At 47.2% G+C, this 14,475-nt stretch overlaps 1 protein-coding gene across 1 annotated transcript in view; it reads right to left on the bottom strand.

Moving 5' to 3' along the window:
• The window catches only part of LOC119965257 (collagen alpha-1(XXIII) chain-like), a 241,183-nt gene that overhangs the window by 104,628 nt on the left and 122,080 nt on the right, over positions 1–14,475 (bottom strand). The window contains exon 8 of the mRNA XM_038795758.1: positions 1,142–1,168. Coding sequence (XP_038651686.1) covers positions 1,142–1,168 — 27 coding nt within the window. The remainder of the gene's footprint in view (positions 1–1,141; positions 1,169–14,475) is intronic.

Here is a 14,475-nt window from a genome sequence, read left to right as displayed (position 1 = left end):
AAGGGACAGTGGCCACATGGATATGAAATTGACTGAATGACAGGAAACAGGGAGTAGTGGTGAATGGATGTTTTTTGGGCTGGAGGAAGGTCCATAAGGGAATTCCACAGGGGTTTATGTTGGGACCCTTGCTCCTCCTAATATATATTAATATCCTACGCCTGACATACAGGGAACAATTCCCAAATTTACAGATGATGTCCTGTGAAGGAGGGCAACATCGAACCTCACAGCAGTACGAACAGTGTTAGTGCCTTGATCAAGTATGTGCAGACTTGTCAGAATTAACAATCGCAATACAAAAGGTTGTCCTGTGTCACCTGATATCCAGACCTCGGCTAATGTTATCCTAAAATGATATGTAGATCTGAAACAGCTAGTCCCACTGTTTTGCTTGCTTGTTTGATGTGGGTTTGAAACAGGGAACGTGGCAGAATAGGAACTGGCTGTGTTTTACATGGTGCCTCATGTACGACATAAATTACTTGCCATTGCCATTTTTGAGTGGTGTGCTCTCCTTCAATCGTCAGATTAACACCATATTCAATGGCAGGCTTTCCAATATATTCTATTTGTTTTATCATCTGCATAATGAAATTGCTGAAAATTTGTAGGACCAAGTATATTAAACCGTTTGAATATTTAAATAATGCTACAAGTCCAATATATTTAAATTGACATAAAACAAGGTTACTTTTATGTTTCTAAATGCTTATAGAAGCCGCATGCAACAATACCCATAATTAAAATATGACTCTGAGAAATCATTTATTTTTGACTTACATAAAATTCTTTTAAGTAAGAAAAAGTTATTCACACACTTTGGGAGGGTCATCCATTTGCATCATTAAACATTTTTTTAATGCAGCACATTTTTATTCAAAGGAAAAATTGACCCAATAGTGAAAGGAAGCATTTCAATGATAACCTTCATTTTAACTCACTTAATTAGTTTCATTAAAACATGCACAGCTTACTTAACGAAGGAACAGTTAATTGAGTTTTGTAGCAGTTTTTTGGTGGGGGGATCTGGGGGCAGTAACTGCACTGGGGAACTCAGCAATAAGCAACTGACAATTGGAAAGTTGGAAAGACAAGTAGAACTAATACAACTTTACTAATAAAATAAACAGTTCCCTACCTTTTCGCCTTTTGCTCCAGGTTGACCCTGGAAAATGAAGTAATGGAAGATTGTTTTGTAACTAAAGCATATTTTATCACAGAATCGCAGAATGATACAGTGCAGAAGAGACCCTTCGGACCATCGAGTCTGCACCAACACGTGAAAACACCAGACCTACCTACCTAATTTCATTGAGCTACTGCTTTTAAATTTCCTCTATGAAAAGTTTACAGTAATTACCTGTGCTCTGCACAAGATAAGGCGTATCAGTACTGAGAAACAAAATACATTTTCCAATTTACCTACCAGTGTTCACATTAAGTATCATTAGGTACGTCATTGTCAGGGGCACAGTAAACCTTCTACCGGTTGGAGCCAAATGTAGCCTTTCGCCCGTTCCTTAGAAGAGTAGTCCTTACTTCATGACTGTTAATTTTTCTACAGACTGCTAATTTTTCTACAGCCGTCCGTAAGGATTACCATTCGCGAACCAATTGCCAGAAATGCCGATCCCTGGGATGGAGCCAGCAAGATTGGGAATACTGCGGGCAGGCTCACAAACTCGCACTGTTATCCTCCACCAGCAATAATTACGGGAAACAAGTGTGTGATGGGAATCTCAGAATCAGGCCTGGTCTACTGTTTTTCCTGCCCTTCTGCTTCCTTTCTGACTTGGAAAGAGGCATGAAAATCTCTGGCAAGATATATTGGTCTTGGAGAGAGTACTGTGAAGCTGCACCAGAATAGTGTCCAACATTGACCTTAGTGTTGGGTGGGGTTACTGGTTTATGGGGATAGGGTAGAGGTGTTGACCTTAGGTCGGGTGCTCTTTCCAAGAGCCGGTGCAGACTCGATGGGCCGAATGGCCTCCTTCTGCGCTGTAAATTCTATGAAAAAGAATAGTATCAGGGCCAGAAGGGTTAAATTATGAGGACAGGTCGTATAAAGTTGTCTTCCAATCCCCTGAGTTCAGAAGAGGGGGTGATCTAATTAAAGTCTTTAACGTGATGAAGGGATTCAATTGGGTTGATGAAACTATTTCTCATGTGGGGGAATGCAGAATGAGGGATGATAATCTTAAAATCAGGGCTTGGCCACTGAGGGGTGAAATTGGGAAGCATTTCATACAATTTAAAGAAAGGCAATGAAAATTTGAAACTCTTCATCAGGAGGCTGTCAATGCAGCATCAATGTTCAAAACTGAGATGAATAATTCTTGTTGGATAAAGGTATCAAGGGATTTGCAGCAACGGTGGGTATTTAGTGTCGAGATACAGATCACCGACAAACAAACTGAAATAAGCTCCCCGTGTCTGCATGGATTTCCTCCGGGTGCTCCGGTTTCCTCCCACAGTCCAATGATATGCAGGTTAGGTGGATTGGCCATGCTAAATTGCCCCTTAGTATCCAAAAAGGTAGGTGGGGTTACTGGGTTACGGGAATAGGGTGGAGGAGTAGGCTTAGGTAGGGTGCTCTTTCCAAGGGCCGGTGCAGACTCGATTGGTCAAGTGGTCTCCTTCTGCACTGTAAGGATTCTATAAATCCCAAGGGTTGCAACCTGCTTAAGCGGTAGATTAGATGCTGTTCTTCCAGCTTGCGTGGGCTTCACTGGAGCATTGCGGCAGGCCAAACATGTGGGCATGAGAGCATGGTGCCGAGTTAAAATGGCAAATAAGAGGAAGATTGAGGTTGTGTGTGCGGACTGCAAAGCGGTCACCCAGTCTGCGTTTAAAGGTGGACAATGTTTGTGACCGTGTTTGAGGAGCTGTTCGTCGCAGGGGATGGGGAGGAGGGGGCGGGGGGGGGGGGGGGGGGGGGGGGGGTGAAAAAGGGGAAAAATCTGTACAGACTATGATGCGACCATCAATTCACACGAGACGATGAGTAGAAGTGAACAGTGGTTTTAATAAGCTAGATCTGTGCCTGCCTGCGACTGCTCTGTACTGAGTGCCGCCTACAGGCTTACAGGTTTATATACCACCCCCGAGGGGGCGGAGCTACAGGCGGAGCCCACAAGGGCATCAACATAATACAACACAGTACAGTGGTGAATTGTAATAGCATACGTTCACCACATTCACCCCCTGTTAAAAAATTGAAGTCCAGCGGGGGTGAAGTGGGCTCACAGATTGAGCCTGTTCGGCACCTTGATCGTTCTCTGTGATTTCCTCAGCTCCGGCTTTGCTGCGGGTACGGGTGTTGAACTCGTCGCTGCGGGCACGGGTGTTGGGCTCGTTGACTCCAGGAGCGTGTCGTCTGGAGCTTTATCACTGTAGGTCAGCGATGGGGGGAGGGGGGGTGTAGGCCATGTAGGGACAGGGGCGGTGTTTGGTGTTGGGGGGGGAGGTAGGTGATGGTCGCAGGGGTACCGGCGGGTGCCAGATCCCGGAGGAAGGCTGTCTTGTCGGCCGTCCTGGTGCGCCACGTAGGAGTACTGAGGATTGGCGTGTAGGAGCTGGACCCTCACGACCAGGGGGTCGGACTTATGGCTCCTCACGTGCTTTTGGAGAAGGACAGGCCCCGGTGTTGTCAGCCAGGACGGAAGCGAGAACCCGGAGGTGGATTTCCTGGGGAAGACAAATAGGCGGTTGTGAAGGGTTTCACACATGGCGGTGCAGAGGAGCGTCCTAATGGAGTGGAGCGCGTCGGGGAGGACCTCCTGCCAGTGGGAAACTGGGAGACCTCTAGACTGTAGGGCCAGGAGGACGGCCTTCCATACCGTCACGTTCTCCCTCTCCACCTGTCCATTTCCCCGGAGGTAGTCCTGCTCGAGGCAATGCCCTTACCGAGCAGGTACTGACGCAGCTCGTCGCTCATAAACGAGGAGCCCCGGTCACTGTGGACACAAGTGGGGAAACTGAACAGGGTGAAGATGCTATGCAGGGCCTTAATGACAGTGGCCGCGGTCATGTGGGGGCATGGGATGGCAAAGGGGAAACAGGAGTGCTCGTCAACGACGTTGAGAAAGTACACGTTGCGGTCAGTGGAGGGGAGTGGCCCTTTGAAATCGACGCTGAGGCGCTCAAAGGGGCGGGATGCCTTTACCAGGTGGGCCTTGTCTGGCCGATAGAAGTGTGGCTTGCACTCCGCGCAGACTTGGCAATCCCTGGTCATGGCCCTGACCTCCTTGGTGGAGGAAGGCAGATTGCGGGCCTTGATGAAGTGGAGAAGCCGGGTGACCCCCGGGTGACAGAGGTCATCGTGGATGGCCCGAAGTCAGACATCTTGCGCGTTGGCACATGTGCCGCGGGACAGAGCATCTGGGGGCTCGTTCAGCTTTCCCGGACGATACACAATATCGTAATTATAGGTGGAGAGTTCTATTCTCCACCACAAGATTTTATCATTCTTTTTTTAAAAAATTTAGACTACCCAATTATTTTTTCCAATTAAGGGGCAATTTAGCATGGCTAATCCACCTAGGGTTGGGTTGTGGGGGTGAAACCCACTCAGACACGGGGAGAATGTGCAAACTCCACACGGACAGTGACTCAGGGCCGGTATTCGAACCCGGGTCCTCAGCGCCGTAGGCAGCAGTGCTAACCACTGTGCCACCGTGCTGCCCTGATTTTATCATTCTTGATCTTGCCTCGTTTTGTGTTGATGAACAGAAAGGCTACCGACTGTTGGTCGGTGATGAGGGTGAACCTCCTACCAGCCAGGTAGTGCCTCAAATGCCGCACAGCATCCACAATGGCTTGAGCTTCCTTTTCGACCGAGGAGTGTCGAATCTCAGAGGCGTTGAGGGTATGGGAAAAAAGGCCACGGGACTGCCTGCCTCGTTAATGGTCGCGGCTAGGGCGACATCTGACGCGTCGCTCTCCACCTGGAAGGGGATGGACTTGTCCACCGTGTGCATCGCGGCCCTGGTAATGTCTGCCTTGATGCGGCTGAAGGCCAGGCGGACCTCAGTCGTCAGGGGGAAGATGGTGGCTTTGATAAGTGGCCGGGCTTTGTCCGCATAGTTGTCGACCCATTGAGCATTATATGAAAAGAACCCGAGGCATCTCTTCAGGACCTTGAGGCAGTGGGGAAGGGGGAGTTGCAGGAGGGGGCACATGCGGTCGGGGTCGGGCCCAGGACTCCGTTTTCCACAACATAGCCGAGGATGGCTAGTCGGGTTGTGCGCAAAACGCATTTCTCCTCGTTGTCGGTGAGATTGAGGATTTGGACGGTTTGGAGGAACTTCTGAAGGTTAGCGTCGTGGTCCTGCTGATCATGGCCGGAGATGGTGACGTTATCCAAGTACGGGAACGTGGCCGCAGTTCATACTGGTCCACCATTCGGTCCATCGTTCTTTGGAAGACCGAGACCCCGTTGGTGACACCGAAGGGAACACTGAGGAAGTGGAAGAGGTGGCCGTCTGCCTCAAAGACCGTGTAGTGGCGGTCTTCCGGGCGAATTGGAAGCTGGTGGTATGCGGACTTCAGATTTACTGTGGAGAAAACATGTGCAATCTGATTCACCATGTCCGCTATACGGGGAAGGGGTTACGCATCAAGTTGCATGTACCGGTTTAAAGTTTGGCTGTAGTCTACAACCATCCGGTTCTTTTCCACGGTCCTGACGACTACCTCCAGGGGCTATTACTGGCCTTGATGATCCCCTCCCTCAAAAGCCGCTGGACCTCTGACTTGATAAAAGTCCTGTCCTGGGCAGAGTACCGCCTGCTCCTGGTGACGACGGGTTTACATTCGGCGGTGAGGTTCGCGAAGAGCGAGGGAGGGGCGACCTTCAGGATCGCGAGGCTACATACAGTGAGAGGGGGTAGGGGGCCGCCGAACTTCTGGGTCAGGCTCCTGAGGTTGCACTGGAAGTCTAGTCCTAACAGGAGAGGAACACAGAGATGGGGGAGGACATAGAGTTTAAAATTGGTGTATTCGGCGCCCTGTATCGCGAGGTTCGTGACACAGTACCCCCGGATCTGTACTGAATGTGATCCAGAAGCAAGATTGTGTGGGATGCGGGGGAAATCTGGAGAGAACAGCGCCTTATCATGTCTGGATGTATGAAGCTCTCCGTGCTCCCAGAGTCAAACAGACAGGGTGTTTTCGTGCCCATTGACCCGGACGGTCATCACTGAGTTCTTAAGGTGCTTGGGCCGTGACTGGTCGAGGGTGACAGCGCCGAGCTGCGGGTAGCCAGCGTGGTCGGAGGTAGGGGGTGGTCCCAAGATGGCGGCCCCCATCGGGCGCACGTGTCGGGCAGCGTTGAAGAACGTGGCCAAGATGGCGGCCCCCATGAGTCACACGTCGGGTAGGGTTAAAGATGGCGGCCCCCACAGATAGCACGAGGCGGATGACGCATCAGAAGGGGGCGGTACCAGCAGGCACGCAGCCACGCTGCGGGGTCTGCGGGCCTGTGAGTCTGTGAGTTGGGCCTGCGATTTAGGAGCTCTGGGTCGGGCCAAGCAGACTTTGGCAAAATGTCCTTTCTTGCCGCAGTCGCTGCAGGTCACGTTCCGAGCCGGGGAATGCTGCCTGAGGTGCTGATTCTGACCGCAGAAATAGCAGGGCGGCCCCCCGGGTTGGGAGGGTAGCCGCAAAAACAGGTCTGGGGCACCCTTGGGTCAGGTGATGATTGCGTCTCCAGCGAGGGGATTGCGTGGTCGGAGGGGAAAGCATTTAGGCTCTGGAAAGCTACCTCTAATGAATAACAGAAAAAGGGATTATTATTTAAATGATAAAATATTAAAACATGCTGCTGTGCAGAGAGACCAGGGTGTGCTAGTGCATGAGTCCCAAAAAGTTGGTTTACAGGTGCAACAGGGGATTAAGAAGGCATATGGAATTTTGTCCTTCATTGCTAGAGGGATGGAGTTTAAGACTAGGGAGGTTATGCTGCAATTGTATAAGGTGTTAGTGAGGCCACACCTGGAGTACTGTGTTCAGTTTTGGTCTCCTTACCTGAGAAAGGACGGACTGGCGCTGGAGGGTGTGCAGAGGAGATTCACTAGGTTAATCCCAGAGTTGAAGGGGTTGGATTACGAGGAGAGGTTGAGTAGACTGGGACTGTACTTGTTGGAATTTAGAAGGATGCGGGGGGGATCTTATAGAAACATATAAAATTATGAAGGGAATAGATAGGATTGTTGCGGGCAGGTTGTTTCCACTGGCGGGTGAAAGCAGAACTAGGGGGCATAGCCTCAAAATAAGGGGAAGTAGATTTAGGACTGAGTTTAGGAGGAACTTCTTCACCCAAAGGGTTGTGAATCTATGGAATTAGTTGCCCAGTGAAGCAGTTGAGGTTCCTTCATTAAATGTTTTTAAGATAGAGATAGATAGTTTTTTGAATAAAGGGATTAAGGGTTATGGTGTTCGGGCTGGAAAGTGGAGCTGAGTCCACAAAAGATCAGCCATGATCTCATTGAATGGTGGAGCAGGCTCGAGGGGCCAGATGGCCTACTCCTGCTCCTAGTTCTTATGTGCTTATGTTCTAACGAGGTGGATAGTTTTACCATCTCTTCTAGGGTTTAGGGCAGCACGGTAGCATTGTGGATAGCACAATCGCTTCACAGCTTCAGGGTCCCAGGTTCGATTCCGGCTGGGGTCACTGTCTGTGCGGAGTCTGCATATCCTCACCGTGTGTGCGTGGGTTTCCTCCGGGTACTCCGGTTTCCTCCCACAGTCCAAAGATGTGCAAGTTAGGTTGATTGGACATGATATATTGCCCTTAGTGTCCAAAATTCCCCTTAGTGTTGGGTGGGGTTACTGGGTTATGGGGATAGGGTGGAGGTGTTAACCTTGGGTAGGGTGCTCTTTCCAGGAGCCGGTGCAGACCCGATGGGCCGAATGGCCTCCTTCTGCTCTGTAAATTCTATGATGAGGTCGAGGGTGCCCTTTTCGAGCAGGCGCTGTCTGACATAGTTGGACCGGACTGCAGCCACATAGGTGTCCCGGATGGCGAGTTCCATATGCTGCGAGGCTGTGACGTCCTTGTAATTGCAGTTTTGAGCGAGTACCCTCGGGTTGCGTAGGTATTCCTCCAGTGATTCCCCGGGGCGTTGACGACGAGTGGCGAGGAGATGCCGCGTGAACATTTTGTTTACCAGCCACACGTAATGTCTCTTCAGGACCGCGACCACATCTGCGTACGTGGTCGCTTCTTCGATTAGTACGGAGATTCTGTGGCTCACCCGGGCGTGGAGGAGACTCAGCTTCTGTGCCTCGGTGACGGCAGGCGAGGAGGAGGTGGTGAGGTGGGCCTCAAAGCAGCGGAGCCAGTGTGAAAAGATCCCCTTAGCTTCAGCTGCCTGTGGGTCGAGTTCCAGTTGGTCAGGTTGGAGGGCGGCTTCCATTGCGATATCTTAGCTGATTAAATTGATGCGACCATCAATTCACACGAGACAATAGGGCAGCACGGTGGCCTAGTGGTTAGCACAACTGCCTCACGGCGATGAGATCCCAGGTTCGATCCTGGCTCTGGGTCACTGTCCGTGTGTGTTGTATTTAATCGGAGCGGTAATACAGTGCATTGATGATGGTATGTTTATAGAACTGTCTCAAATACGAGGTCACCAGCTGCAGAATTTAATAACTTCTGTGCCTGCGCCTAATTGCTCTGTGTTCTATGCTGGCAGTTAACGTTAACCCTGAGTACCACTGTTTAAAACACCCGATAGAGTCCAGATGAGAGAATATAGTGACCCAAGCCTTGATAACGGCATTACCATATCACCTATCCCGCAGGCCCAGCTTCGAAACTTTCCCCTATTCACTACTCCACAGTGGTGGTCGATTGATTTTGATCCCTCACATGTGGAGTTTGCATATTCTCCCCGTGTCTGCGTGGGTTTCGCCCCCGCAACCCTAAAATGTGCAGAGTAGGTGGATTGGCCACGCTAAATTGCCCCTTAATTGGAAAAAATAATTGGGTAATCTAAATTTATATAACATTTTTTTTTTTTAATTCACACGAGACGAAGAGTAGAAGTGAACAGTGGTTTTAATAAGCTAGATCTGTGCCTGCCTGCGACTGTTCTGTACTGAGTGCCACCTACAGACTGCAGATTTATATACCACCCCCGAGGGGGCGGAGCTACAGGCGGAGCCCACAAGGGCATCAACATAATACAACACAGTACAGTGGTGAATTGTAATAGCATACGTTCACCACAGACTGTATAGTTGATTGTTGGGAAGTACGTTTCCCGGGGTGTTTATTTGCTGTAACCTGTTTTGATACATGTTTGTAATAAAATACATTAAATAAAAAGGGGAAAGAAAATAATCTCCCCGATGTAGAAGAAATGGCATTGGGAGCAGTGAATGCAATAAATCAAATTGAAGGAAATGAGGCAGCACGGTGGCGCAGTGGTTAGCACTGCTGCCTCACGGCGCCGAGGTCCCAGGTTCGATCCCGGCTCTGGGTCACTGTCCGTGTGGAGTTTGCACGTTCTCCCCGTGTTTGCGTGGGTTTCACCCCCACAACCCAAAAGATGTGCGGGGTAGGTGGATTGGCCACGCTAAATTGCCCCTTAATTGAAAAAAACTAATTGGGTACTCTAAATTTAAAAATAAAAATAAAAAATTGAAGGAAATGCAAGTGAAGCACTCCTTAACCTGAAAGGAATATTTGGAGCCTGAATAGTGAGGAGGGAGGAGGTGAATGGGCAGGTGTTCAATTCCAGCCTCTGGTTGCATCCAGTGGATGGGGAGTTGGGAGCATGATGGATAAACAGTCAAGGAGGCAGTGGTCCCCGTGGAATTCTGACAGGAGGGGCGGAAGTGAGGGGAAGATGTCTTTCATGATAGCATTGTTCTGGAATTGGCAGAAATGGCGGAGGATAATCCTTGCAATACAGAGGCTAGTGGGGTGAAAAGTGCTGACAAGGGAGGGCTCTGAGAGAGAGCGGAGCAGGTGAGGGCAGACACGTGGGAGATGTGTCGAACCCACTTAACCAGAGGTGGGGGGAACCTCAGTTACGGAAAAAAAGCAGACATGTCAGCAGCATCATTTTCGAAGGCGACATCATCGGAACAGGTGCAACGGAGGCATAGAAAATGGGAGAATGAGAGCGGGGTGTGAGGAGCCATAATGGAGGTAGCTGTAGTCGAAGGTGAGAGAGGGGTGACACTTGGAAGCAAAATTGATAAATTTTTCAATGGAAAAAAAAAACTCCTAAAATACCCGAATTGTGATACAAGCTCAATGGCCTGAATGGCCTACAAGTGTTCCTGTTTTCATTTATTCCTAAAGGTGGTCAGAAAACTGACAGAAAATTATTTGGTGCTGCATAACATCTTGCAACAAATCTTACAAAAGTCTAGCTTTCCTGCATGTCACGTGATTTTCTACATATACAAAATACTACAATTTTCCATAAACTGGGCAATAAATTATCAGTCAATATAAGTGATGACAGATCACTATATTAAAAAAAAATCACTAGTTAATGGGCAAAATACCTTTGTCCAAATAAGCCGACTTATGTGTAAACAGATGTTTGGGCCCCCAGCAAGTGTGCAGAGAATTACTACATATTAATTAATGCACATTTAAAATGTAAACGCACTTCCAGCTCCCAGAACAATTTCTCCCACTAGAGTTTTCCCATATGGTACCCACAAAATTGTTTCCTTTATTATGTGACTCGATATGCATTGGGGTGTGGGGCTGGTGGGGGCCATTCAATATGAAACCAGTTTTTGAGAAATTATTCCACTTAACGTCCTGTGTCGTTTGAGTCTTTATGCTTTTTTAAGTGAATCTTGTGAACCTGATTTAATATTTTCTATTTGTGGTATTTTGACAGTTTGGGGATTGGGGACAAAATCGTACCTCCCATATGGTTCTAAATTAGCACCAACAAACAATGTAAATGCACACTGTTTTGGTGATATCTCTATTAAAACTTTAACTTTAACCCACCGTGGTGATTTTCAGGTGCCAACTCACTGCTGTTGTTGGCCAGCATTTTTGGTTTTTCATCATTGTTCTGACATTATGTTGATCTATAACAATCACTATGAAACTTTAGGGATATGATGCAAAATATTTTCACAGGCCCTGAGCCTATCGAGAATGAGTTTCCAGCAAGAATGGGTTAGAAAATATAGGGTTTAACACTGTCGCTGCAACTCCACTTGGAAAGGTGTGTAGGTGGTGGGCATGGGAATATTCAGAGCGTTCAAAATCTGAATTTCCCTTTTTTTAATGAGATCACTCCTACTTTCTCACAAATGTTCCTTGGTAGGGCACAGAAACAATGAACTGTCTCCTAGAGCTAGACAGAAGTCAACGTCATCGTTGAAAAGAAGACGGGCGGCACGTGGCACAGTGGTTAGCACTGCTGTCTACGGCGCTGAGGACCCGGGTTCAAATTCCGTCTCTGGGTCACTGTCCGTGTGGAGTTTGCACATTCTCCCCGTGTCTGCGTGGGTTTCACCCCCACAACCCAAAGATGTGCAGAGTAGGTGGATTGGCCACGCTAAATTGCCCCTTAATTGGAAAAAAATTATTGGTACTAAATTTATTTTTGAAAAGTGATTCAAAAAATTGAAAAGAAGACAAGCAGTTAACTCAACCACTCAGCCCTCAAGGCAGCATTAAGTCTGGAACATTGCTAACCATCATATGTCCATGAGACTGGCTATCCAATGCTAACTTATCAGCAATCTAGGGAATCAAGCCTAAAATTCTTCAAAGCTAATTATATCAATCTGACAATGACCTTAATGGAAATTTTATAATCAGTCATAGATTTAATTCTGAAATATGATAATATCACTGAACTGCCTTTATAATTTGCCTAATATTTCTGTTTAGATAATCCTTTCCAACTACATCTATCTCGTTATTGACATATTCAATGTTTAAGCTTGGTTACTGGTGATCATGATTTTGGAGTTAATAAACAATTACTAGTGCATAAAATGTCTGTATTCTTTGAAGATTTGGTAAGTAAGAGTTAATTCACTCACTGAGCAGCTTGTGGATATCCTAATTGAAGGTGAATAAAGTAAACTCTTATTCTAACTGAATTGGGTAATTTAAGAATTAAGAAAGGAAGAGAAAGAGGCTTGAGATGGGAGGTAAATTAGAGGGGTGAATTTCATGTCAAATCAGGGGATAAAGAGGGGGAGAGAATAACTGAATTAAGAGAGTGAGGAAAAGACACAAAGTAAAAGTAAGGGATTGGATTCTCTGCACTACGCTGTCAGCAATGCCGATCCTGATCGGGCAGAGAAGCGGGCATCCAGCCGAAATGGAGGTTCGCACCAGGCACTGAAACAACTGCTATACTCCAGCCCCCCTGCTGGTGGTGGGATTGCCCACGTGCCAGCGGGAGGATACCTAATGATCCATTTGCATCCATTTAGCGGGCCTGGCACAAGAGTCTCCGGGACCTCATGATTCCTCCGGGTCGGGAATCACAGGGATGCAGACTACTGGTATTTACCAGCGTGGCCCTGATATGCTGGGCCTCACCGTGGGCCAAGGGGGTAAGGGAGTTGCCCCCAAGGGCCATCCAACCCCCAAAATGTATGACCTTCCCTCACCCCCTAAAACAACGTGAATCGCGTTGAATTGCCATGTGTTTCTCTGCGCTTTGAATGCCGGGAAACATGTGGCTATACACGCTCGCTTTAGGATTTTATTCCCATTTGGGTGAATCGCGCCCTGTGTTTAATCTGTTAATTACTGGACTTGACTTTCTCCGGTGAGTTTAAAAGGAGATTGAGGTGCAGCAACTTCATGAAAACCAAAGTGAGAATAAGATGCCACTTGCATGAAGCCAACAACAGAGCTACACAAATCCGTCTACAACTTGTAATGATTCAGAATTCATGGGGTGCCTCTTCCTCGCTACAAATTGCTGACCGATTTGTACATTCGTAACACACATGTTATCATTCAGACACTGTCATTTGTTTAGTATCATTTGACCTAATATTGAGATAAAGGACTGGGTAATCTTAGAAGTAGGGAGAGAAGGAAGAGTCAGAAAACATAAAATCAAGTTTGCAACAGTTCCACATGCATTCAGTAGTCTGAAATGGTCAAATCCGGATGGAATTACTTTTCACTTTGAGAATATCAGACCGAAACTCATTTCAAATGGAAAATTTGGAATTCTGCAGTTCAAAATTTACCATTCCAGGACAACTAGAGATGACAGATAATTGAGCAAGAAATTGGAAACCATTCCAAGAGAAATTGGGACTTAATGGCATTGCATCACGCCTCAATAAATAGCCAAACAATAGTGGAACTGCCACATGGAAAAGCACTGGATTAGAGGCAATCTCTGCTGATAACTAGTAAAAGTCCAACAGGTTTGTTTCAAACACTAGCTTTCGGAGCACTGCTCCTTCCTCGGGTGAATTCCTCAGGAAAGAGCAGCGCTCCGAAAGCTAGCGATTGAAACAAACCTGTTGGATTTTAACCTGGTGTTGTAAGACTTCTTACTGTGCTCACCCCAGTCCAACGCCAGCATCTCCACATGATAACTAGTAAAACATCAGTGGCCACCTTTCAGTAAAACCTGAGGCATTGAGTACAAGAACAAATGTAGAAAGGCACAGTTTCTCAGCATTGACATTCCTCATATTTTTAAAATATTTAGAGTACCTAATTATTTTTTTCCGATTAAGGGGTAATTTTGTGTGGCCAATCCACCTACCCTGCGCATCTTTGGGTTTTGGGGGTGAAACCCACGCAGATACGGGGAGAATGTGCAAACTCCACACGGACAGTGACCTGGGGCCGGGTCCTCAGCGCCATAGGCAGCAGTACTAACTACTGCGCCATAACATTCCTCATATTGCCGTTCATGAATCAGAAGAGAAATAAAATTAGTAGGCAAAATAGAAGAGGCAGACCTACTCAAGATTAGTGAGCAGCTACAGTTGTTTTTGTCTGAAATAAACAGATCACTCATAATGCTACAACTGGCAACTTTGAAATGGATGTTCATGCAAACGACCAATGGTTATCATATTTTGACAGCTATAAGCAACCAGTGATTTTAAATATGGACATTGAAGCATCACTACCCCCCCCCCCCCCCCCCCCCCCCTCCCGGCCCCGAAGAAATCTAACACAACAAGGATAGGAATAAGTTTAGCGAATGAGAAGTAAAATGTTTGGCCGGCCGACTAACTCTGAAAATAAATTAAAACGGGCTCCCGCTGAAGTTGAAACACTGAGTAAGATGCCTTCTATCATTAATAAACAAGAGGGGAAATCTCTCCCTTCTGTGCATGAACATTACTCCACACGCTGTAAAATCCATTCCATTTTCATGAAATTGTCGTTAATTTACAACAAAATAATTAAATTAACTGAGGGCAAATTAACCTCAAACACTGCTTGGAATTATTAACCAAAGAATTTCAGGGTCATATATA

This window comes from Scyliorhinus canicula, chromosome 4 (genome assembly GCF_902713615.1).
Source record: "Scyliorhinus canicula chromosome 4, sScyCan1.1, whole genome shotgun sequence".
Taxonomy (NCBI): domain Eukaryota; kingdom Metazoa; phylum Chordata; class Chondrichthyes; order Carcharhiniformes; family Scyliorhinidae; genus Scyliorhinus; species Scyliorhinus canicula.
This window is presented reverse-complemented; position numbering and strand designations above follow the sequence as displayed.